Here is a 25,684-nt window from a genome sequence, read left to right as displayed (position 1 = left end):
ACCAGCTTTGTACCTTTAGAAAAGTTAGGAAAAGTCTCTGGAGTTAGTGTCCCTCTCTGGAGAGGGAGGGTCATGGGATCCTCAGGACAAAATAAGGGGTACCGGTGCAAAGGCCTGCTCAGCCTCTCCAAGAGACGGCATACTCCAGACCAGTGGGTCTCCACTGCGGATGCACACTAGAATCACTCAGGGAGCTTTCTAAATACTCTTTTTTCCCCCCAAGACAGGATCTTGCTCTGTCCTCCAAGCTGGAATGCAGTGGCATGATCTTGGCTCACTGCAGCCTCCACCTCCTGGACTCAAGTGATCCTCCTACTTCAGCACCCCACCCCACTCCCCATATCCTGAGTAGCTGGGACTACAGGTGCATGTCACCACGTCCGGCTAATTTTTGTGTGTGTTTTTTATTTTATTTTATTTTGTAGAGACAAGGTTTCACCATTTTGCCCAGGCTGGTCTCAAACTCCTGAGCTCACATGATCCTCCTGCCTCAGCCTCCCAAAGTGCTGGGATTATAAGCATGAGCCACTGCACTCAGCCCAAATACTCCTTTTAAAAACCATGAGTTTTAAAAGCTTCCCAGGTGATTCTAATGTGCAGTCAGGCTTGCGATCCTCTCATCTACAGTCTTCTAAGCTAAGTATGGCCCAGCAACATGGCCATCACTTGGAGGCTTCTTAGAAGTGCAGAATCTCAGGCCCTGCCCCAGACTTGCTGAACCAGAATCTGCATGGTGACAAGATCCTGACACCCTTACAATTTCTATAACTGCAGTTTTACAGCTTGGGAACAACTGGCTGGACAGGTGTGTGTGTTTAGCGGAAGGACAGAGGAGGCAATTTGACAGCACCTGAGGCGTGTGAAGGAGGTGAAAGGGGAGTCTGTGACTCCCATCAGAAAGATGGACATTCAGACACAATGGTCTTTGGGGACTTGTGGCGAAGAGTGGGAGAGGGGTGAGGGATAAAAGATTACAAATATGGCCGGGCGCGGTGGCTCACGCCTGTAATCCCAGCACTTTGGGAGGCTGAGGCGGGCAGATCACGAGGTCAGGAGATCGAGACCATCCTGGTTAACATGGTGAAACCCTGTCTCTACTAAAAATACAAAAAAATTAGCCGGGCGTGGTGGCGGACGCCTGTAATCCCAGCTCCTTGGGAGGCTGAGGCAGGAGAATGGTGTGAACCTGGGAGGTGGAGCTTGCAGTGAGCCGAGATCGCGACACTGCACTCCAGCCTGGGTGAGAGTGCGAGAGTGAGAGACTCCGTCTTAAAAAATAAATTAAAAAAAAGAAAAGATTACAAATATGGTGTAGCATATACTGCTTGGGCGCTGGGTGCACCAAAATCTCATGAATCACCACTAAAGAACTTACTCATGTAACCAAACACCACCTGTATCCCAATAACTTAAGGAAAAATAAAATAATAATGATAAATAAAAATAAAAAAGAAAGATGAACATTCAATTTGTACAATTATAAGATGGAGGCTGAGAGACAAAGTAGCAAAAGGAGATTCTCCCAGTCTTGCAGATAGACACAGGTACTTACCAGCCTGATTGCATTCTCAGTGCGAGGGCTCACACGCAGAGATGGGGGAGCTTCCGTTGGATCATTCTGCTTGATACCCCATAACCTTGCTTTTCTTTGAATTTTATTTGTTTTCATGTATATATTTAAACTGAGCCTACTTTGGGGAGGAAGGGGGCAGGGAGGCTGTACTCTATCCGTGTTGGATAGAAAAACAGGCCGGGTATGGTGGCTCATGCCTGTAATCCCAGCACTTTGGGAGGCCAAGACAGGTGGATCACTTGAGGTCAGGAGTTCCAGACCAGCCTGACCAACATAGTGAAACTCCGTCTGTACTAAAAATACAAAAATTAGCCAGGCGTGGTGGCGAACATCTGTAATCCCAGCTACTTGGGAGGCTGAGGCGGGAGAATTGCTTGAATCCAGGAGGTGGAGGTTGCAGTGGGCCCAAATTGCAGCACTGCACTCCAGCCTGGGTGACAGAGCGAGACTCTGTCTCAAAAAAACAAAAACAAAAACAAGACAAACAAACAAACGAAAAATCAGGTAAGACCTCCAAGCAGGCAGGTGGCAAGAGAGGAAGTTTTGCAAGACAGGAAGTTTCTTAATAAAATGAACAAGGCGATTTCACACCAACTTGATGTAGGCCCAGCCAGCTCTGCAGTGCCGGCAATACTGTGGTTTATTTCAGGGAAGCTGCTGAAAGTTTCTTGGAGTGTAGAATTTGGGCAGATATGAAGGGGGGAAAAAGCAGAAGAGAGAAGTAAAATGGCTATGCAGCAAATGAAAATAGTGTCCTTGAGCTCTGGGGTCCCCTGTCCCCCATGGCCAGGTGCCGCTGGTTGGTACCCTCTGCTCCTTCCTCAGCCTTGGCTCCCCTGCCAAGCCATTTCCAGGCTTTGAGGGACTCATCCTTCATTCTTGGGCAAGGAGGGGAGGCAATGCAACCCCTGTAGCGTGAAGGTGATCTTGGGCACACTGAAGGCCAGGGTCAACTTGGCATCATGTCCCCAGGAAAGGGAGACAGAATTTCGGGCCCAGGATTGCCTGGTAAACTTCTTGGATCGTCTTCCTGCCTACTTACTCCCCCATGACCAGGCAGACGGGCCCATTTGGTGCTAGGTGTGCCCTGACCCTGGCCCAGTAAGGGTGGCCCTGTGTGAGGTATGGGTGCTTGGCACTCGGCTGGAGGACTTTCTCCTCATGCTTGGAGGGGTTCGGGAACAACCTGGAGGGCTGCAAAGGTCAAGGCCAAGCCATCCAGGTGAGCCACTGGTAGGCGGGGACATCCCAAGCTACTAGGCCAGGTGGGAACAGGCCCTAGCGTCACCTCCTAACTTCCTTCTGGGTCCCACAGTGAAGGAAGTTATCTCATGAATCGCCAGTGGGCTAGCCTGCCCTCCAGTGGTGCTCAGCTGTAACTGCACCCTCCCGACCTGGTTTTTCACAATGAGGTGGGAGGCTCCCCCTAAGATCAACTTGTTTTCACTACAGGAGGGAGAGAGGATGCTGATCTGTCATTTGGGGCATCTCTTCACGTCGTATGATATTTGGCTATAAAAAGAGAGGAGAACTAGGATGTAACCAGTACTTAACTTCTCTCTTTTTTTTTTTGCCGGTAACGTTCCTCGTCTTGCTTTCCTGACTTCTCCAGCAGTCTTGATGTGTGTGTGTGTGTGTGTGTGTGTTTGCGGGGTGGCTGCTAACCCACATACCTCAAAGACAGGTAGCAAAGGGTTAAGTCACCTTCTATTCCATGTCTGTCTGACTTCCAAAGCCATGTTCCTCTGGTACAACATCCCCATGCAAACTCTCCAGGCCAGGCTCAAAGAGCAGCAAAAAGTGGGGTCAGGTGGGGTGTCAAGACAATGGGGAGTGGTGGGGACTGCAGCAAGCTGAGGGATGTGTGTGCATCTAAAAAGCACAGTCATGTGAGTCTTAATGGGAGTGCTGAATTAGCACTTAAAAGCAGCCAGAATCTGAATTTTTATGTAAAATTCCCCATTTTAAATACTGACAATGAGTTCAGAAAGTAGTTTCAATGTTATGCAAGTCAAACAAAAAATGTTCTTAACATGCTGAGCTTCCATAACACCCTCATGTTGCAGGCGAGGTCTGGACAGAGGAGATAACTTGCCCATGACCACATGACTAGAGCAAAGGTCTGAGCTGGGAACCCATGTCTCCTGACTCCCAGGCCAGTGCTCCACTCAACACACCTCTCTGTTGTCTGCACTGCTGTCCAGTCCCCAGGGCAGGGGGTGAACCACTTCTGACTTAGTGGGGTAGCAGGAAATATCGGACTCAGGCTGGAGGTGGAAGACCATCATGTTTATTGATCAAACTTGGCTTCGAGTGTGACAGAACCATTCTTGGTTCTCCTTGGAAGTAACTAACATGTGGAGTGCCTGGAGGCTCACCTGAATCCCACCAAGGTAATACTAGCTGGACCCAGTAGCCTAGCCTATTGTCTTGGCAGTGCCCCCCACCCAGTACTGTTAGACCTGGCTTTGTCCCTTACACGGGACAGACTGGGCTTCTCCACTCCCAAGGCCAGGCTGGCCCTACCTCCACCCGTCCTTGGAAGCTAGTATGTAAGTAAGGGAGAGGTCATCAAGTTTACAGATGGGTAGGCTGAGGAATGAGGCAGGAGGGGACTTCATGGCTGAGTCCCCGGCTTATCCCAGAGTCCTGGCCCTTGGGCTCCTGGACTGGTCAGTGCATGGACACTGTCCCCTCCCACCTCGGGCAGAAGACTTTTCCTGACCTAGCTGCTCCATACATGCAGTCTATAAATATGTATTTGCTTTAAAAATTAATAAATTAGATCTTGGGCCAGCCTGAGGTCATCTGGCCAGCCGTGAGTCCTGTGACATGGACATTTGTCATATGTCATATATGGATCGACAATCATGTATCCTGCCACTTGGGATGCCACGACCCATGCCATTGAACACGCATCACACTGAGTTTCATGTAATGCCACATGTCAAGGGGTCATGCTGCCTCATATAACCTTATGTATCGTGCATTATCATGACACCCTCATTGTGTGCCGCATGTCCCCAATTGATCACACATATTACATGTAAAGCAGGATACTCCTTTGGCCAGATCCGGCTTCTCGTTCCCAGAAAAGTTCTCCCTGACAACTGTAGCAGGACACACGTATCCTTCCTCCTGGGTGGAGTGCAGAGCACCCTGCCGAGGCTCTTTTTTCCTGAGTCATTTATCCCAGTAGGTGAAGGGTGGATCACTTGGGTGCATCACTTGGCTGGATTCCAAAGGTCTTGAGGGGGCCATCAAGTACCCCAAGGGGCCTGGGGCTGGTTGTCAAAGAAGGCAAAGTCCAGCCTGGGCTCCTGGCTCTTCAGGCGCTGGGCCGTGTCGCGGGGGATGGGGTTATTCCAGAGGCTGTGGGGCACAGATATAGGCACTCGTTCATCCTCCCATCTCTGTCCTTTGTCCTATCTGCAGATTGGGAGGCTGAGGCCCCAAAAGGTAGAGCTGTGCCCAGAGTTACCTGGCAGAGGCAGGTGTTAGACCAGCAGAGCTGACCTAGGGAGAGGGTGTCCCCTACACCTGCCTCCTGAGTTCTCCAACTCAGCCTTCCTCCCTGGGAGATAGTGATGCCAGCTAAGACCACACTCATATGACACATTTGTGCAAACAAGGAAAAGGCCCTCTTTCTTCAAGACGTTTTACTGCCATCTGTCTGAAATTGTCATAATACACGATTTTGGTAGAACGAGGCACTTTACTCTCACCTGCTAGAAATCCAGCAGGTTGACAATGTGAATGGTGCCTCTTAGGTTTAATGCCCTCATGCAGTGTACAACCGATACAACTGTATATGATGGCTCTGATTCTAGTTACTATTTTAAGTGCTTACCATGTGCCAGGCATTGGGTTCAGTGCTTTATATGCTCGTTTAGTCATTACAACTCTCTGAGGTTGATACCATGAGTATCCCCATTTCATAGATGAGAAATTGGGGTTCAGAGAGGTTGAGTTACGGCTACAAAGTTACACAATTGGCAAGTGGCAGAGCTGGGATTTGATCCAAGTCTGCTTGCTGCCAAATTCTTGGTGGAGTGGTCCAAGTCTCCTTTGATAATCCCCAACCCAGGCCCTGCCGCCTCCCTCCAGGGAGTCCCATTAGATCTGGGGGTTGGTGTAGCCTCCCACCCACCATCCCTGCCCCTGCAGGCCTCTGTTACCGGATGACTTGGATGCTAGACCCCTGGGCCAGTCCTTCAGCCAGGAGCCAGGCCCCAAAAGCTGTGATCTGATTCTTCTCCAGGCTTCCCAGTGGACGGTGAGGGGAGGGGAAAGAGAGACACGGTCATGAGAATGGGTGTGAGGGTTTCCCAGGTCCCTTCCTCAGGCCAAGGTGGGGGGACACAGTCTCCCACACTACCTTCTCAGAGAACCCAAAAGACAACAGGGGACTTGTGGTGGGTGCAGCAGGAAGGCTGAAGGCTAGAACCCAGGGGGAACTAAGCCTGGCAGGGGTTTGGAACAGACCAGAGTGTGCAACTCAAGGAAGGGCTTTCTGGAAGGCAGGGGACTGACCCAGTGGCCTCTTGGTGTTCCCTGGAGGTAGGTCCCCCTTCAGCCCACCCCGTTCCTCCCCTGGCCCCTCATACTCCACTCTCTTCAGCCGGCCCATCTGCGGCAGAACCTGGGCCAGCTCGGCAGCCGCCTCATCCCCGAGGAGATTCCAGGACAGCCTGCAGGGTAGGGGTCCCAAAGTCAGCGGCAGGAGAGCAAGGAGGTCGAGGGGTGGAGACAAGGCAGTGAGTGGGGAGAGCAGGGGGCCAATCGTGGGGGCAAGGGTTTTCAAGAGAGGCCACCTGATAGGGTGCTTGCGTGTCCTCCCCTGAAGACGCCAGGGTGCAGGTTACCTTCCTCCTCCCTGCTCCCCTCCCTGTCAAGTTTGGATCATGACATTCACATGATGTTGCCATTTTTGCCACACACATGCACCTCCTGTATTTAGGATGCATCATATTTTTCTTTAAATCGGCCCCCTCTTTTTTCTTACTTTAAAAAATTCATCTTGGCTGGGCGTGGTGGCTCACGCCTGTAATCCCAGCACTTTGGGAGGCCAAGGCGGGTGGATCACCTGAGGTCAGGAGTTTGAGACAAGCCTAACCAACAACCATGTTTGGTGAAATCCTGTCTCTACTAAAAAGACAAAAATTAGCTGGGTGTGATGGTGGGCACTTGTAATCCCAGCTACTCGGGAGGCTGAGGCAGGAGAATCTCTTGAACCCGGCAGGTGGAGGTTGCAGTGAGCCGAGATTGCACCACTGCACTCCAGCCTGGGCAACAGAGGGGGACTCTGTCTCAAAAATAAAAAAATAAATAAATAAAAAAAAATTAATCTTAAAAGGAAACATTTATTACTACTATCAATGGAAAACCTGTGTTACAGACCCCATATAGAAGGTAGTTACAAAAATAAATATAGTGCAAACAATGGTATTAGCTTCCAGTTGGAACATAGGCCCTTCCTAAGATGTTGGGTTTTTAACCCTTTTGGTTAAAAAGGGAGAATCCCGTGTTAGGTGTTAAAGATAAATTAGCACTGATCTGAGACTTTCTCTTTGGTGTAATGAGAAGGGTTAAGACCTTTAGGATGCAAACTAAAATAATCTCGTAATCACTTGTGTCCTGTTCTTCAGGAAACAGCTGTGTTCTCCATACCATGGTTAGGGTCCCAGGCTAGTCCTATAATTCTAGTTTACCCATGAGGCAGCACTGCAAGGCCCCAAGGTCTGGGGGATTCTGATTGCTAAGAGACAGCCAAGCACGGCCAGCCAGCAGGTCTGAGAGTGGCTTTCTCCTGCCTTTAGCCACTGTTCACTACCAACTGTGGTTCATAAATGGAGGTTTCATCAAGCAGACAAGGTGGTCTGTCCAGTTACCTCCCAAAAGAAAGGTTGGACCAAAAACCTTTAGAGACCACCTGGCCCACCTCCCCTCCCATCATTCTGCAAATGGGGAAAAAGGCAGGAGAAGGTAAACTCTTTTACCCAACATCACCTGCAGCTCCAGTGTTAAAATGTCTTTGAGAAGATGTCTGAGTAAGAATGATCTTCCCCATTTACAAATGGGAGGACTGGCCAGAGAGGATGGGAGCAGCTCCAGGCCACACAGCAGGCTGGAGCCGACTCCCCCGACCCCTCCCCACTTTTCCTTTTCCCAGCCAGCTCAGGACTCTTCCAATCACTCACAAGATTACTTCCAGGGCAGGGCAGCGCGTGAAGCTGGAGGTGAGGAGCTTGACGGTCTGGTTGTCAATCTTACAGGAAACCAGGCTGGGGATGGAGAAGGGCGTGGGATGGGATGGGGGGTGTTTGAGTCAGGGGATCTAGCAGGTCCTGTCTCCCCCTATCAGCACAGGAGGGAGCAGAGCTGCCAGGGTCTGGGGTAAGCTAGGAGTTTTGGGAAAGACTTCCTTTCTTGAACCAGGCCCCCACCATCCCTGGGGCTTCTATCACTTCAAAGGCCTCCCCAGGTGTTAGGCTCAGAGAAGGGCTGCCCTCAGCCTACTGCTGGTCCCCCAGGCAGGCAGGGGAGGTTACTTACTCTATCTGTCTGAGCAGCGGGAGCTCCTTGCAGAAACGCAGGACCCCACCAGCCAGGTTGTTTTCCGCCAAGCTGCAGGGTAGGGGAGATACCTGTGAGAGGAACCCCCCACCCGCCCAGGACCGTCCCCGTGCCTGGGCTGGGCAGCCCCTACTTACCTGATCTCTTCCAAATGGGGGGATCCATCCAGGGCCTGGGTCAGGCTCAGGGCCCCACCTGGGCCCAGATGGCTGAACGGCAAGCTGGGGAAACAGGAGAGGGTGAGAGGAGCCTGTGGGGACTGGGGGCCTTTTCAGAGTCCCCCACCCTCAGCCTCATCTCAGGCTGCAGCACCAGCCCGTAGACAGTCTCCGGCTAATTCCCCATCCACACAGGACCTGGGTGGGTATCAAGGACCCTGGCTTTGGGGTCTGAGATCCCAAATTCAACACCCAGGTCCTTCATGTAGGAGTAAGGAAAATTCTCCACACCTCTCCTGGCCTTCATTCCCTTGCCTGGAAAAGGGAGCACACATAAGTCCCAGCACCGGCCAGACTCAGTGGCTCACTCCTGTAATCCCAGCACTTTTGAAGGCTGGGGTGGGTGGATCACTTGAGGCCAGGAGTTCAAGACCAGCCTGGGAACGTGGTGAAACCCCGTCTCTACTAAAATACAAAAATTAGCCGGGCATGGTGGCGCATGCCTGTAATCCCAGCTACTCTGGAAGCTGAGGTACAAGAATTGCTTGAACCCGGGAGGTGGCGGTTGCAGTGAGCTGAGGTTGCACCACTGCACTCCAGCCTGGGTGACAGAGAGAGACTCATTCTCAAAAAAAAAAAAAAAAAAAGAGTCCCAGTACTCTGGGGCTGCCATGAGGCTGCTATGAGGCCAAGGACTTCAGTGGTGAAGTGCTGAGGCCGCGTTGCTTGTGCTGTGCTCCCGAGAAGCCCTCTGCTAGGATTTCTCATTCACCCTCAGGGACCCGCGTACAGGGCGCACTGAGCTGGGATCATTGTACTTCTTTTGCATGTGAAGAAACTGAGGCTGAGAAGGGGCAGGGTTTTGGCCAAGGGCAGGCAGGGGCCCGTGGCAGAGCCAGGACTAGGCTGGGCCTCCTGATTTTCTTGCTGCAGACATCAGAGGCAGGGAAGGGACAGGCATGTGGGGTACATGCCACAGCTTGACTTGGGGCAGGGCAGCTCAACTGATGGGGGCCTGGACCCCCCCACTGCTCCCGGGGACCCTCCTCCCCGCCAGCCCTGCATGGTGTGGGCAGGGGGCCACTCACTGCAGGACTCTCAGGTGCTGAGGCAGCTCCCGAGCCAGCCCCAGGGCTGTGGGATCCCCCAGGGCATTGCAGCCAAGCCTGGAAGAGGAGAGGAATGAGCACTGAGTGCTGGGCCGGCCCACTCGGGACCCCCGCCCTGCCCTGTGCCCACCGCAGGAGAGGAGGCCAGCTGGGCCTGGGGGGCACAGAGGGCAGAGGCCACCTGGGCAAACACTCACATCAGCTCCTCCAGGTGCCTGCAAAGAACGAGAGACTCCGCCAACTGCATTCCCCCGGCTGGGCTGATGCTATTCATTGAGAGGCTGTGGGAGGGGGGCAGCCATCAGATCCTCTGATGCTCCCTCTCCCCGACACCCCAGCACATCTGCTGGGGCTGCCAGCCCTGCTCCAGGGGGCCTAAGAGACAACGCCCGACACCACACACCCACCCAGACAATGAGGCAGAAAGGCCCAGAGAAGAGCAGGGGCTGGGGTGGCTTAAGGTCCTCCAGTGAGGGCCAGGAGGTCACCAAGCCCCACTGCCTGGACACTGAGGTTGGTGCAGGGGAGATTTTACCATGCTGGCCTGAGCTAGGGGCCAGTATCCCCTAGGACCATGGTGTGACCCCTGTGGCCCTCGTCTGTAGGGCTGGCCACTCACTCTATCTTCCTGAGCTCTGGCAGCCTGGGCAGGATGGTAGCTAAGTGCTGGACACCGGCGTCTCCAATCTGGTTGTGGCTCAAGCTTGGGGGAGAGAACAGCTGCATCAGCCTTCCGCCATCTCATCTTGTCCACACCCCACTCCCGGAAAAATAAGGGGAGGCTGAAGTCCCAGGAAGGGCCTTGGCTCACACAGAGAACCCCATCACCCCATGTTGAGTGACAGCTCCTAACTCTTGGCTTCTGTTTAGGATGTTCTCCCCGTTGTCTGACCTAAATCCCTCTTGCTGCAATTGACACTCTCACATCCTGTCTTTGGGCCCCCCAAGGTTCTAGGCTCCAGGTTGTTTACACAGTATAGAACTGGGTGAAGGAGATGAGATGAAGATGCAAAGGGCGTGCTCAGGTAGCCCCTTGTTCTTGTCATCTTTCCCTGTCAAAATTGCGTGGGTCTGGGGGCAGGATGGGCAACTCACTCCAGCTCCTCCAGGCTGGTGGCAGCCCTGAGAGCCTCAGAAAGGTGGCAGCAACCGACATCACCGATACTGTTCCTGTTCAGTCTGGAAAAGCAGGGAATAGACCAAGAGACTTTTAGGAGCTTAAAGGCCTTTGCAGGTGCTGTGCTAAGAACTCTACAGTTTGCAAAGCCTTACACACCCAGGAACTCATATGCTAGCAGCAAAACTTCTGGGGGTCTTGGCAGGTGGGCGGTGGTGAGCAAGGTGGGAATTATTGTCCCCAGTGTCCAGGTGAGAAAACTGAGACTCAGCAGTGAGACTTAGGGACTTGCAGGCTGGATGGTAACGAATCCAGAGCCCCTGGCCCAGGAGCAGTCTCTACATTTCTTTGCCAAGCTTCACCTCAGCCTGTGTGTCAGGGATCTCTGGGCTGGCCCAGCTGAATGTTAGTTTCATGCGGGGTTCTCTGATTCACACAAATCAGTTCTCAGGGGCATATCATGTGCTCATCTATGCATATGGTAGGTTTTCCTTAAACCCAGGGTATTGTCTTTACTGAGCCCTGACCTTGCTCTGCCTGGGTAGGAAAAAACCAACGAAACAGCTGAGGCAAATGGTCTTAGCCCCTTGGGAAGTATTTGTTTGTATGTTGTTTTTACTTTCTTTTATTTTGCAATTAAATTTTAATGGCGGCAGGAGAATTACTTGAACCCAGGAGGCGGAGGTTGTAGTGAACTGAGATCGCACCACTGCACTCCAGCCTGGGGGACGGAGCGGGACTCTGTCTCAAAAACAAAACAAAACAAAACAAAACAAGGCCTGGTGCCGTGGCTCACACCTGTAATCCCAGTACTTTGGGAGTCTAGGCAGGTAGATCAACTGAGGTCGGGGTTCAAGACCAGCCTGGCCAACATGGTGAAATCCCGGCTCTACTAAAAAACCACACATATTAGCTGGGTGTGGTGGTGCACACCTGTAATCCCAGCTACTTGGGTGACTGAGGCACCAGAATCACTTCAGCCCGGGAGGTGGAGGTTGCAGTGAGGTGAGATCATGCCACTATATTCCAGCCTAGGTGACAGAGTGAGACTGTGTCTCAACAAATAAAAATAAAATAAAAATAAATAAATACATATTAATGGATCGCCTTTCAGTAAATTAATTTTGGGTGAAATGGTCCAATATGATATATCCTCCTGGAACTTTCTAACCCCATTTTCTACCTACTCTGCTGTGCCCGAGGTGGGGGGTAGGAGGTGGTGTACTTGGATATAAACAAAGCAACGCTTTCTGTCACTGCTTGGATTTGTTTTTAGTCACAAGATTTCATGTTTTGAAAAATCACATTGAAAGTGTCATGTTTATTTAACCTAGCGGCAGGGAGTGAAATCACAAAGGGAGTATAGGAAGGCCGTCCCATCTGAGTCTAGACACACACTACTCAAAGTGCAGACTGTGGCCCCCCAGAATTGATACTATCCGGAAGCTTGTTAGAAATACAGTCTGGGTCCGGGCGCGGTGGCTCATGCCTATAATCCCAGCACTTTGGGAGGCCGAGGTGGGCAGATCACCTAAGGTCAGAAGTTCAAGACCAGCCTGACCAACATGGAGGAAACCTGTCTATACTAAAAACACAAAAATTAGCTGAGTGTGGTGGCACATGCCTGTAATCCCAACTACTCAGGAGAATCCCTTGAACCCGGGAGGTGGAGGTGGCAGTGAGCTGAGATCATGCCACTGCACTCCATCCTGGGCAAAAAGAGCGAAACTCCATCTTAAAAACAAACAAAAAAAGAAATGCTGAGTTTGGGCACAACAGCTTAGGCCTGTAGTCCCAGCTACTTGGAAGATTGAGGCAGGAGGATCACGTTCGCCCAGGAGTTTGAGGCTGCAGTGCACCATGATTGCACCTGTGCATCGCCACTGCACTCCAGCTTGGGCCACATAGTGAGGCTCCAGCTCAAAACAAAAACAAAAACAAAACCACACACACAACCTAGGCAGAATTCCAGACCTGGGGAATCAGAATGAGCATTTTAACAAGAGCCCAGGGTGAACTATGTGTGCCTCAAGGGTTGTTCTGCAACTTGGGCCTAAGCCCTTTAGGCCACTTTTGTAACCAGGAAGAAGCAGGTGGCATTAGAAGGCAAGAGCACTGGGCACCCACCTGGGAGGGCACAGGGATGGGCCTGGGAGGGAGCCACAAAGGATCCCCTGGGAGGTGTCCTCAGTGCTTCCCTGGATGTGGTCCCAACTGAGTGGAGAATGTTTCTTCCCACTCACCCCCATGGGCCACCGGGTCACTCACCTGAGGCTCTGCAGGCGGGTCATGTGGCTTAGTCCGTGAGTAAGCAAGGTCAAGGCAGAGCTGTTCAGCAGAAGGTGACCGAGGCTGGAGAAGAGGAGGCCAGGTGAACTTGGCATCTAGGGGTGGGGCACTGTCCTGTCTGGGGGTCTGAGGCCTCTGTGCTTAGCAAGCCTAGGGACCTCCAAGACAGCCACTTATATCCACACAGTGTAAAAATTCTACAAAAGGAACTGTACTGGGAGGTCCAAATGCTGTTTCTCTGCATGAATTACTGAGGTCAGGCAGGCAGCATTTCTATGTTCTGAACCTCACAGACCCAAACTAATGACCAGTAATAATGGCAGTCACATATTGAGCATAAAATGTGGGCCAAACGCAGGGCTTGGGGCCATCTGGAAAGGTGGGTTTATTATCATCCGCATTTTACAGGTGAGGAACACCGAGGCTCAGAGAGTTAGAGAACTTGCTCAAGGTCATACACAAAGTGGTTGCTTCAGAAACAGAACCCAAAGTTACAGAAGTCCCATTCCTGAGCTCCAACCATATGTGACCCAGGCGATTGTACTTCTAGAGGACCCCAGCCTAGGCAGGAGAGGAGAATAACAATAGCTAGCACTTGTAGAGTGTGAACTCTGACCAGACTCTAAGAATGTAACACATATTATCTCATTTAATCCTCACAACAGCCCTAGCAGGGGAGATTGCTGTCATCCTCAAAGTTAAGATGAGAAGGCCAAAGAACAGAGAGGCTGAGGGACTGGCACAAGTTCACACATTAAGAGGCAGAACTGGCTGGGCACGGTGGCTCATGCCTGTAATCCCAGCACTTTGTGAGGCCAAGGCAAGTGAATCACCTTAAGTCAGGAGTTCAAGACCAGCCTGGCCAATAAAGTGAAACCCTGTCTCTACTAAAAACACAAACATTATCTGGGTCTGGTGGCGTGCGCCTGTAATCCCAGCTACTTGGGAGGCTGAGGCAGGAGAATTGCTTGAACCCGGGAGGCGGAGGTTGCAGTGAGCCCAGATTGCGCCACTGCACTCCAGCCTGGGTGACAGAGCAAGACTGGGTCTCAAATAAATAAATAAATAACAATAAAATAAAAAAGAGGCAGAAGCGAAAGATGGTCAACTGTCTTGGTTGGCTCAGAACAGAAGGGTTTTTCCTGGATGTGGGACTTCGGGTGCTAAAATGGGGAAAGCGCCAAGCAAACTTGAAGTGTCGGTTACCCTACCCACAGTTGAACCCAGGCAGTGAGGCTCCTAACTAAGGTCCATGCTCCTACCCACTCCATCACAGGTAGACAGCTGGAAGAAGCTGGCTGGATTTGAGGGTAGCTGCCCGTGGGGAGTTACACTTGGAAATGACAGATCTGAGATGGGAAGAGACCTCCAGGCACTGACGATCCATCCCCTTCCTTTGAACAGAGAATATATCATATGGCCAGTTTACAGACAGAGCAAGTAAGGCAGCAGGAGGTAAGGAGCAGCACTTGGTGCCTGGGAAATCAGAAGGAAGAAAAAGGCCCCCAGGGGCATGGATGAATCTGTCCTGTCCCCCATGGTACCACAAGCTCCTGGCCCCGGCCCAGGTGCCCAGCTCAGTACATATTTGTCGAATGCATGAATGAGCCAATGAATGACCTCACTGGGCCTCTAATCCCCTGAATAAAGGCTTCCAGAAGGCTGAGCCTAGATGCAGGCACATGAAGAGTGGGCAAAGAAACAGACCAGTGAGATGACAGGAGGGCCCTGTGGTCAAAGGTCTCTGTAATCCCTCCTCTCCTTTTACCTGATCGTCTCCCCGGGAGAAGCAAAGAGGGACAAGTGAAGAATTTCAATGTTAAGGGGCAAAAAGTCAAAAGGCTACTTTCAAACTGAATTCAAAACATATGTAGAAAAAAAAAAATCTGGAGAAAAGTTCACAAACCGTTCAACAGAAGTTTTCTCAGGGGGTGTCATCTCCAGGGCATTTCATGTTATTTGTTACATATTTCTAGAATGATGGAACTTTTTATAGCCAGTGTATATTTTTGGTCATCAGAAAAAGTTATGAGATGAAAAGCGGAAGATATTCTGTTAAATTTTCTGTCCAGATACTGTTTAAACAGGCATCTGTGCGGGACGGGGACCTGACTTTTAGACTGAGGCTGTTTCTGGCATTTCTAAGAATTTGGTGACTTCAAATTATGGAAGAGAGTAGTAAAAGCTGCCAGTTACCAAGGAAACGACTGTAGACAAATGTAGTGGACATCTGTAGATTTTTTCTGCCCAGAGTTTGTTTCCTCTTTTATTACTCACACCCTGAAATACCACCCCTCTAAGTCCAGGAGACAAGGTGGGCATGTGCCCAGATCTGGCTAATGAGAATATTTTGTGCTCACAGCCACAGCGATTGCTTTAGGGTGGGGCAGGTGACCCAAGCTAGTCCAGTGAGACTCAATCTAGGACCTTTTGTTGTAACCACCGGGAGAATGGTACTCCCTTTCCGCTAAGCTGAGAGAAAGCAAGCCTGAAGGTACAGGGATGGCCCGCCTGAGAAGGAAGCCAAGGTGGACAGAAAAAGAGTAAGGGCCAGAGTGAAGTATGTGAGAGAGAAGCCTGACGGATACAGAACCCCTGGATCCAGCTTGCCTGAAGTCAGTGGCCTCATAATTTTCCATGACATAAGCCAGAACATTTTTGTCTTGGATTGCTTTGAGTTGTATATTCTGTTTCCTATGACCAAGGTTCTTGCTGGCACTCAGAGCCAGAATAGAAAGTAAAAGATCATGTAAGGGCATTCAGCTCACCTGGATCCATCCAGAAAAATGGCAGTTTGTGTTTACAAAACATGCAAAGGTTCCTTGGCATGCTACTCACTGACTATGCAGCACTAAGCACCATCACCACTCACTCACCCCCTTCCCCATTAACCACCATCACCACTTACTCCAGCCTCTTTAGCATCCATTTCCCCTCAAGGGCCCTCATCAGCTCCTTGGTGCCCTCTTCATCAAATTGATTGTTAGACAAGCTGCAGAAGACCAAACAGAGGCCAGGGTTAGTGGAGCCTGCCCAGCCCTGGAGCTGAGCTGTGCTGTCAGCTCCCCTCTCCTGCTCTGTCCCCTGGGAGGCCAACTCTGCATCTGCACGCCCTGGGCCACCCTCGCTGTCCATGTTCCGCATGGGTATTTCTGGCCCCAGGGCTCAGGCTCTGGGTAGGCATGATAGTCACAGCTGGCCCCGCTGAGAAATGATGCCCTGGATGAAGGCTGCAGAGAGGAAGCTGAGGGACCAGGGACACACACACACACACACGCACACACCCTCCTGTTCTTCAGCCCTCTCCATAGCCTGACTCCCACAGCCAGCACAGCAGAGCAAGGCTCATGAGCCCCATTTTCACAGATGAGGCAATCAAAGCCCAGAGCAGAACAGCCATGCCCACAGCCCCCCTGTGAGTCAACGGTAAAATTCAGACCGAAACTGTGGTGCTCATCCTTCCCCAGGCCACACCCAGAACTGCTGCGCTTCATCGGGGGAAGGGTCATTAGTTGAAGTCCCATTGCCTGCCCTCCCAAATACCCTGCTCTCTTCTCCACCCCTCACCCTCAGCTGGGCCACTTGTCCCCGATCCCTCCACTCTGTAACTCACTCCAGCTCCTCCAAGTGGTGGCAGTGGCCCAGACCAGATGCCAGGTGGGCGAGGCCCTCGTTGCTCACACAGCTGGAGGTCAGCCTGGTGGGGGTCAAAGGCCAACAGGTCAGTCGGGAGCCCTGGGTCTTGGGAGCTCTGAATGCTGGTGGCAGAAGGCAAGGATGTGGGGTAGGGATGTGGGGGGCAATGTGAGGGGACCTCCTTCCCTTCATAAATCTCTTCCACCATGGACTCATTAAGCCACCATAGAGCTTGGAAGCAGAAGCATGGACTAGTTCAGTATTTTCTAAGCCGCAATCATTCAGGTAGCAACTTCACAACTTAAGCCAGAATTAGGTATCACTGTAGTTTAGCTAGTTACTGTTGTTTATCACAAACTCTGCATTTTTAAAGCAAATACTGAAGAAATGTCAAAGATCTATCTGTCCTAAAGAGTTTCTTCCTTTTTAAACATTTATTTTATTGATTTTTTGTAGAGTTGAGGGGGGGGGTCTCACTATGTTGCTCAGGCTGGTCTCGAACTCCTGGACTCAAGCTATTCTTCCTCCTCAGCATCCCAGAGTGCTGGGATTACAAGCTTGAGCCACTGTGCCCAACCCAAGAGTTTCTTTTTGGTGTAATCAGTTAGATGGAAAGAAAATCAAGAATTAGGAAAGCTACATTTTGCAACTGTCATACTGATTCATTGATTCAAGTACCATTTATTAATGGCTGCTAAAATTCGCCGATGAGAGTTTGAGGAAGACCAGGATATTTACATAATCTTAAAGTACCTCACCACATGATCTATGTTAATTACAAAGAGAAAGTCAGTAACTTTGCAAGTGGAGAGACCTGGCAGACACCACTGTCACAGGTGATCACAGTTAACACCACCAGCCCGAGGACACCAACACATCTGGTACCCCGATGGAAGGCACAAAAACACAGCATCGCCTGTGAGATCTTCCTGCCCAAAGGGCAGACTCCAGCTCTAAACATGAGGAAACATCGTACAAACCCAAGTGGAAGGACATTCTATAAAATAACTGGCCTGTAAATGTCAGAGACAATGCTGTGAAAGACAAAGAAGGGCCAACGACCTGTTCCAGGTTGAAGAAGCCGCTAAAGAGATGACACTAAATGAGATGTGTGATCCTGGATTGGATCCACGACTGGGAAAAACATGCAATAAGCAACATTATTGGGAGAACTGGTGAGATTGGAGTATAAACTGTAGTTGAGATAATAGTAGCGTATCAATGTCACATTTCCTGGATTTTATAATTTTACTGGATTATGGAAGAGAATGTCCTTATTTTTAGCAAATTTGCTGAAATGTTAAGGGATAAAGAGATATGATTACAACTTCTAAATGGTTCAGAAAAGGAGAGAGGGAGAGAGTGGAAGAAAAGGGAGGTGGGGAAGAAGGAGGGAGGGAAGAAATGAGCAAATGTGGAAAAATATTGGCAAAAGGTGAATTTGTTCTTTTTTGTTTTCTTTCTTTTTTTTTTTTTTTTTGAAACAGAGCCTCGTTCTGTCACCTAGGCTTGAGTGCAATGGCACAATCTTGGCTCACTGCAACCTCAGCCTCCCAGGTTCAAGCAATTCTTGTGCGTCAGCCTCCCGATTAGCTGGGATTATAGGCATGCACCACCACGCCCAGCTAATTTTTTGTATTTTAGTAGAGACGGGGTTTTACCATGTTGCCCAGCGTGGTCTCCAATTCCTGAGCTCAGGCAATCCACCCGCCTTGGCCTCCCAAAGTGCTAGGATTACAGACATGGGCCACCACACCCAGCTCTAAGGGTGAATTTGGGTAAATGGCACACAGCAGTTCTCAGTCTTCTTGAAACTTTGTATTAGTTTGCAGTTATTTTAAAAGAAAAACCATGAAAGAGCATTAAAAAGGGAATAACTTTCTTGCCACGTGGCTCAATGTTCCTGAGGTCATGTTGACGACTGGGTGCCCCTAAAAATCATCTCCAGGGCCACCTGTGGTTTCTGTCCAGAGGGTGAGACACTGAGTCCTCTGAGCCCAGGGCTGGGAATAACGGGAGGTGTCAGGGCAGGGCAGAGCTGCAAAGAGGCCTGAGTAAATGTCTTGTCTGCATACCGAAATGTCTTCAGCTCAGAGAGGGACAGCAGGAGGTTCTGCAGCAGCAGGGAACTGGCATCACTGTCCTCACAGAGGTTAACCTGAGACAAGCTGAAAAGGTCCAAGGATATTCCAGAGAATTTCAGGCTGGACACACCTCAGGGGTCATCACATCCAGAAGGGGGTGCCAAGAGAGGAGAAGGGGCCACCCAAGAGCTCCCCTGAGCCACCCTGGGGCTCTCCCTCCCCTCCACTGGCCAAGTATGATTTTCTCCTGCACAAGGAAGAGAGAATGCTAGGGTCACACGTGGCCCGGGGAGTAGGCACCAGGGTCAACCGGAGAACTCAGGGCCCCACACAGAGTTCCCGGGTGCTGACCTGAGCTGCTGCAGCCTGGCACACGTCTCCATCAGCTGCCCCACAAGAAGGCTGTGGTGGGTCCCAAGGTCACAGTGAGCCAACCTGGACACAGACAGGGAGATGACAGTTTCTGAAATCTAGTCCAGTATGGGGGATTCAGTCTCCGCCTGCAAGGAGCTTATGGTGTAGAGGCAAATAAATGCCGATCAAACGAAGTCCCACAGTATTTGTGAATTGCTATTCACTTATGAGAAGTGCTAGGAAGCAGGAGTCCAGATGGGGCAGCTGGTATGGTTGTGCAGGTTGTTCACTGCACAAGGACACGCAGTCGAGGAGGTGAAGTGAGGCTGAGATCCTACCATGCTCTATTTCCCAGAATGTACACAGGCAGGGCTGCATCCACTCAAAAGGGTGACATTTTAATTTCCAAAACTGTGCCATGTGGATTAGAGGTGCTGTGAATCCAGGGATCTATAACAGTGGATAATGGAAGTGTTTGATGAAGTCTTGGGGTCCAGGGGGCCTCCCTGAGGTGGTGGCATTTAAGCTGAGACCTGAGGGATGAGGAGGAGCTAAGCAGGTGAAGAAGGTAGGCGCAAAGAGAACATTCTGGGCAGAGGGCACAGCCAGTGCAAAGGCCCTGAGGTCTAAGCAAGATGGTGTTGAGGGAACTGGAAGTTCATGGGGGTGACTAGACCTGAGACTGGGGCCTGGGGTGGGGCTGAAGTGCCTCAGAAGTGGGTTGGTCAGACCTCTGTAGGCTGTGTAAAGACTTGGAACCTCTAAGGACTCTGGGCAGGGTGGTGACTGTTGGTCAGAAGCAGCCCTGCAGCCTCCCCAACACCAGCCCCTGCCTTGGGGTCCCTGGCGCTGGGTCCCACCTGAGTGCCACAGCTTCTGGATTCTCTTCCCGGCGAGGAAATTCCAGCTGGACACAGAGCTGCTGCTGGGTCTTGGAGATGCTGAGGAGAGAGCAGTAGACAATATGAGGCTGGGCGGCCTTCCTTGGAGGGCCCAGCTGGCACCTGGGCTGCCCGGTTCTAACTCTGAGACTCTTTGCCTGGGTCCCCTTCTCCCCTGCCAGGGACCAGCTTAGGATGGGAAAGCAGGCGCTTCCGTCAGTCACACACAATACCCCAAGTAGTGCCTTTTCAACACTTTTTCTTTTTCTTTCTTTTCTTTTTTTTTTTTTTGTTTAGAGACAGGGTCTTCCTCTGTAACTCAGGCTGGAGTGCAGCCTTGTGGGTACGATCATAGCTCACTGCAGCCTTGAACTCTGGGCTTCAGTGATCCTCCTGCCTCAGCCTCCCAAAGTGCTGGGGTTACAGGCGTGAGCCACCGCGCCTGGCCCTTTTCAACAATTTACAGTTAATAAGTTGATGAGGCTCTTCAGACCATGACAGAAAGCCATTAGAGGGATCCAAGGGCAGTTCCAGAATTTTCTGAGGGAGGGGCACAAGAACCACAGTGTGGTGGAAGGGTGGGGTAGGGGATGTGTCTGTAGTCTCCATGTGCGCTCTAAGCTCACTGCCTTTACTTGAATGTTATGTTCATGGAGGTGCTTATGGGGAGAGGGCTATGGGAGAGGATAAAGTCCCCAGAGCATCCCCTTGTTCACTCCTGGAGAGAAGGAAGAAGCAGGGCAGGCTGTGTGGCTGGTGACAGTACATCAGACATCTTTACAGGCTCCAGTTCTTGTAATCCTCCTAGCCCCACAAAGGGCTGTAATTAGACTCTTTTGTAAGAGCAGGAGGTTGAGGCCAGAGAGACACAGTAATGGGCTCCAACCAGTAAGCGACTGAGTTGGGATCTGAACATAGGTGAGTGGGATGCTAAAAACCTTTGCTATTAGCTACTCTGTGTGTCACTGTGTTATTTCTGGTTGAAGAGCCATGATGTGCGTTACTGCATCTGGGGGCCCCTTCCAAGCAACCAGCATGGACTCCCAGCCATGTCTGCCTGGATCCAATAGCCCTTTGTTTTGAATCTGGGGATGTCTTCCGCTGACACTGTGGCTTGACTACTGCACTAGTCCCAACAAATGTGTAGCCTCTCACATATATCCCAGGAGCTCCTGCCACCCTGGGGACATGGAGAACTAGCTGGTGACACAGATATTGCCCCACAGGATGAGGGAAGGTCAAGGAAAGGTTCCAATGCTCATGAAAGATGAAGAATTCCAAGGGGGCCTCTTCTCTGGACTCACCTGATTTCAGTGACACTGCCTGAAGCCTGGGCGCAGACTTCTAATAGGGAGAGGATGCCAGCTCTGTTCGCCCACGGCTCCTGCACCCTGTCACAGAAGGGGACACAGATAAGGTCCCCTAGGGTGAGCAGCAATCAGCACACATGACAAGGCCAGGGGAGGAGTGTCAAGGGGACACCTAGGGGCTTTTTGAGTTTTTTTGCTTGTTTTAAAACTATAAAATTATACAACTAGGCATCAATCTAAAAAAAGTAAATTAACATCACCCTTATTCCAACAACTATTATTGTGACAATCCAAACAGAAAATATTATTTTTCTAATGATATTTTATATTTATATTTTATGTTTTATTTTATTTTATTTATTTATTTTTGAGACAGGGCTTTGCTCTTTTTGCCCAGGCTGGAGTGCAATGGCATGATCTCAGCTCACTGTAACCTCCGCCTCCTGGGTTCAAGCGATTCTCCTGTCTCAGCCTCCCAAGTTGCTGGGATTACAGGCATGTGCCACAGGTGAGATCGTGCCGCTGCACTCCAACGTGGGTGACAGAGCGAGACTCCGTCACAAAAAAAAAAAAAAAAAAAAAAAAAAAAAAAAAAAAAAGTTATTTTGGGTGATCTAGCAATTCTGGATATATAACCAAAATAATTGAAAGCTGGGACTTTCTGGCTGGGCGTGGTGGCTCATGCCTAGCACTTTGGGAGGTCGAAGTGGGAGGATCACTTGAGCTCAGGAGATTGAGACCATCCTGGGCAAAACAGTGAGACCTCGTCTCTATTGTTTTTGAAATAAAATAACATTGAAAAAAGAAAGCAGGGACTGTCAATTGGACACTTGAATGGACAACGCAAGGGTCAATTGACAGATGAGTGGACACACAAAACGTGGCCTATCCACACAAAGGAATATCATGCAGCCTTAAAAAGGAAAGGGCTGCTGTGGCTCATACCTGTAATCCCAGCACTTTGGGAGGCTGAAATGGCAGATCATCTAAGGTCAGGAGTTCGAGACCAGCTGGTCAACATAGTGAAACCCTGTCTCTACAAAAATACATAAAAATTTAGCTGGGTGTGGTGGTGGGCACCTGTAATCCCCGCTACTCAGGAGGCTGAGGCAGGAGAATCGCTTGAACCCAAGCAGTGGAGGTTGCAGTGAGCTGAGATGGCGCCACTGCACTCCAGCCTGGGTGACAAGAGCGAGACTCTGTCTCAAAGAAAAAAGGAAGGAAAGTCTGACACAGTGACACACGCTGCAACATGAATGAACCAGAGGACATTATGCCAAATGAAATGAGCCAGTCACAAAAAGACAAATACAGACAAATACAAATGAATCCACTCATATAAACTATTTAGAGCAGTCCAATTCATAGAGACAAAAAGCATAATGGTAGTTGCCAGAGGCTGGGGTAGAGGGAAAATGGGATATGGTTTCATGTGGACAGTGATTCAGTCTTGCAAGAGGAAAAGAGTTCTGGAAATTGGCCGTACAAAAAAAGTGAATGTACTTAACACAACTGAATGAATGGTACACTTAGAAATGGTTAAGATGATAAATTTTGTTATGTGTATTTCATAACATTTTTTTACAGGTTGTTTTGGAGAACAGCCAGTCCTTAGGTGCCTTGTCACAGGCTGCAATAAGAAGTGCACAGCTCTGTTGGTGACGCAAGTTTTTTGGGCACAAACATGAAACTGAATGTCGTGGAGCCTTTTGATCTAACTTCCAGTTTCCAGGAAAGTCAGGGGTTAGTGGAACACGTGCCATGACATCATGAGAAAGCTACCAGAGTCAGGAGCGGGACAGTCTGCAGTACACACAGTTGCTGATTTTGTCAACAGACACTGACATGAAACAGAAAGCTGTGGTGAGGGGGTGGGGGCGGTGATGCCGCAGGTTAGAAGAGTCAGAAGACCATTGCCACCCTGTGCAAATGGAGACCAGATGTGACTAGATCCTGGATCCCAAAAGCCAGCTGTGTCATCTGGGGGACAATGGGGACATTTTAGATTAGACTAGGTAGTACCTGACACTAAGGAATGGCTCACTGAGTTTCTTAGGTGTCCTGATGGAACTGTGATTACAGAGAAAATGTCCTTATTTTTGGAGATTCATGGTGAAATATTTAGGAGTGGATTATGAGGTCTATAACTTAGTTGAAACCGTTTCAGCTGAAATAAAAATATGAAGCAAGTATAAAAAATTATGAACAACTGTCAAATCTAGGTGCTGGGAACAGGGGTTTTAAAAATTTTTTCTTTCTACTTTGGTATTTTCTTTTTCTGAGTGTTTTAAAATGATCATGGTGAACAGACAGACAAGAACTTTGTTTCAGTTTATTTTTGTCCTCAGTTCAGTATCCTCTGGAACTTTCTTTTTTCTTTTTTTTTTTTTTGTCTTTTTTCTTAAATCCCAAAACACAGGCCTCCAGCCTGGGCAAGGACAGTTTCTCTGTGTGCCTTGTGAGGTCTCTGGCACAGATGGACAGGGTTTGCTCAGGGTCCAGATGGCAGGGTTGTGGGTACAGGAAATGGCCGGGGCCATGATCCTGGGGGCCTCTTACTCCGGTGCCGCCCCTGCTCCCATTCACACCATGGCCCCTCCCAGAGGCAGCGGGGGAGGAGGTACCTGAGGATGAACAGCCCTGCAGGTCGTCCCACCAAGCTCAGGAGGATGGCCAGCTGCTCCTGGTCCAGGCAGCACTGGGTCAGCCTGGGGACAGAGGTCAGTCATTGAGGTGGCTCTGGCAGGGTGCCCCACCCCTCTGCTGTCCTCACAGGCTGGGCGGGTCACTCACGTGAGCTCCATCAGCTGCAGGGACTGGCTCAGGCTGGTGGCCAGCCTGGACACGTGCTCTGGCCGGAAGCTGCACTCACTCAGCCTGAGGGCAGAAAGCCAGGGCAGAGCCTGGGTGAGGCCTGTGGGCACTGCTGCCCAGCTTCATCTCAGCCTGCCTGAGGGCCTACTGGGGGAGCATCCCACCCCTGAGGGCAAAGGCCTGGATCAGGGCCTGAGAGGCCAAAGATGCAGCTCCTGCCCTGGGAGCTTCCTGTCTCTTTGGGGAGGAACCTCCCGCACCTCCTGTAAGAAAGTATTAGGAGTAAGTTATTTAGGGAGCCTGACTCTAGGCCAGGCATTGTGCCAGCCTCTGGGTGCACGGGACTTCCTGCCTTACCCGCAGGGTCTCCTTTAATTCTCATAGCACCAATTAGAGGTGGGGAAACTGACTAAGCCAAGGACACACAGCAGACGAGAAAGAAGGGCAGAATCGGTTTTCCATCTAGGTCAGTCTGACTGCAGACCCCAAACCCTTAACCACTGCCTTACTCTCCAGGACCAGCACTGGCTGAGCTCCCTGGGGAAGAAAGTGTGCCTGGGATTCTCTATGGGGCCTGCTATCCAGGCACCTCAGCCCTGGGTGACCAGCAGACGGGCCCAGCCAAGCGAACGGGCCCAGTGAACGTCGGGGCGGTTCACTCTGATGGAGCAGGGCTGCTGGGATGCTTACAGGAGGGGCTGATGTTTGAGATGGGTTTTAAAGGATTGGGATAATTTTATCTCAGAAAAGGCAAGGAAGGGAATGTTGGGCTGAGTGCGGTGTGAGCGGAGGCAGATAAGCTTCAGGCAGAGCTTGATCCAGGAGCAAATAGTGAAGGTTTTGGCTGAACAGTGTGTATGTGTGTGTGTGTGTGTTGTGTATGTGGTATTTGTAGGTATTATGTGGTGTGTGTGCCATATTTGTAATGTGCCAGGTATGTATATGGGGGGTTTGTTTTTGTGGGGTGTGTGTGTTTTGTGCGGTGTGTGTGGTGTATGTGTGTGTATGTGGTATGTGGCGCATGTGTGTGTTATATGTGCTGTGTGTTCTGTGTGTGTTGTATGTGCTGTGTGTAGGGTGTGCATTGTGTATATGTGGTATGTGGGGTTGGTGTGTAGGGTGTGTGTGTGGTGTAGGGGAGGTGGGAAAGAATGTGGTGGAAGGTGACAGTCGGATCAGACTGTGAAGGAGAAGACGCTAGGGACTTTGCAGTTCACCCTGGGGTTAATGGGGAGCCACTGAGGGGCACAGAGTAGCAGAGGGGCACTCTCAGATGTGCGTTGTGAAGATCCCTCTGGGGGCCGTGGAGTGAATGGAGGGGAGGAGACCTGACAGGATGCAGGGATCAGTTTGGAGGCCCTGTTCACAGCTGAAGTAAGACATGTAAAGGAACTGACCCAAGGCAGTGGCAGTGAGTCAGGGCTACCAGGGGTAATGATGATGATGATGATGATGATAATAATAATAACAGTAATAATAACAGCTGACAGCACTCCCATGAGCCAGACCTTTTCCTGGCACTTTACATTTATTAACTCATTTAATCCTCACAATAACCCTAAGGGGTAGGTTGTGCTATTATCCCCATTTTACTTGTCCAGGGCCACATAGCTGGCAAGTGGCAGATCAGGAATTTATTTTCAATTGGCTTCAAAATATTTAACCATGACACTCAGAAGCCTCAGGGGCTGTAGTCAGGACATGGCTGAGAGGCACAAGTTCAATGCCAAGGCCCTGGCTGAGACTGGAGGTGCGAGGGCATCAGGGGTAGATCTGGGGAACA

At 50.5% G+C, this 25,684-nt stretch overlaps 2 protein-coding genes across 8 annotated transcripts in view; both read right to left on the bottom strand.

Annotated features, from left to right (window-relative positions):
• Nucleotides 1-1,854, bottom strand: part of CPNE2 (copine 2) — a 62,558-nt gene extending 60,704 nt beyond the window's left edge. Inside the window, exon 1 of one of the 2 annotated variants that reach the window (XM_026456878.1) lies at nt 1,553-1,854. The gene's annotated coding sequence lies outside the window, so the exon portion shown is untranslated. The remainder of the gene's footprint in view (nt 1-1,552) is intronic. The other variant, XM_026456876.2, reaches the window with a different exon arrangement.
• A 1,987-nt stretch (nt 1,855-3,841) lies between these two features.
• The window catches only part of NLRC5 (NLR family CARD domain containing 5), an 87,989-nt gene continuing 66,146 nt past the window's right edge, over nt 3,842-25,684 (bottom strand). For 5 of the 6 annotated variants that reach the window (XM_023209987.3, XM_023209989.3, XM_023209990.3 and 2 more), the window contains 19 exons: nt 23,881-23,964; nt 23,712-23,795; nt 21,082-21,168; nt 19,757-19,837; nt 18,894-18,977; nt 18,534-18,626; nt 16,436-16,519; nt 15,731-15,814; nt 12,802-12,885; nt 10,512-10,595; nt 10,036-10,119; nt 9,614-9,697; nt 9,396-9,473; nt 8,287-8,370; nt 8,129-8,200; nt 7,774-7,857; nt 6,181-6,264; nt 5,752-5,835; nt 3,842-4,945 (listed from right to left, as the gene is read on the bottom strand). In XM_023209987.3, coding sequence (XP_023065755.2) covers nt 4,834-4,945; nt 5,752-5,835; nt 6,181-6,264; nt 7,774-7,857; nt 8,129-8,200; nt 8,287-8,370; nt 9,396-9,473; nt 9,614-9,697; nt 10,036-10,119; nt 10,512-10,595; nt 12,802-12,885; nt 15,731-15,814; nt 16,436-16,519; nt 18,534-18,626; nt 18,894-18,977; nt 19,757-19,837; nt 21,082-21,168; nt 23,712-23,795; nt 23,881-23,964 — 1,615 coding nt within the window. In that variant the 3' untranslated portion in view covers nt 3,842-4,833. The remainder of the gene's footprint in view (nt 4,946-5,751; nt 5,836-6,180; nt 6,265-7,773; nt 7,858-8,128; nt 8,201-8,286; nt 8,371-9,395; nt 9,474-9,613; nt 9,698-10,035; nt 10,120-10,511; nt 10,596-12,801; nt 12,886-15,730; nt 15,815-16,435; nt 16,520-18,533; nt 18,627-18,893; nt 18,978-19,756; nt 19,838-21,081; nt 21,169-23,711; nt 23,796-23,880; nt 23,965-25,684) is intronic. The other variant, XM_023209991.3, reaches the window with a different exon arrangement.

This window comes from Piliocolobus tephrosceles, chromosome 17 (assembly GCF_002776525.5).
Source record: "Piliocolobus tephrosceles isolate RC106 chromosome 17, ASM277652v3, whole genome shotgun sequence".
Lineage (NCBI taxonomy): Eukaryota > Metazoa > Chordata > Mammalia > Primates > Cercopithecidae > Piliocolobus > Piliocolobus tephrosceles.
This window is presented reverse-complemented; position numbering and strand designations above follow the sequence as displayed.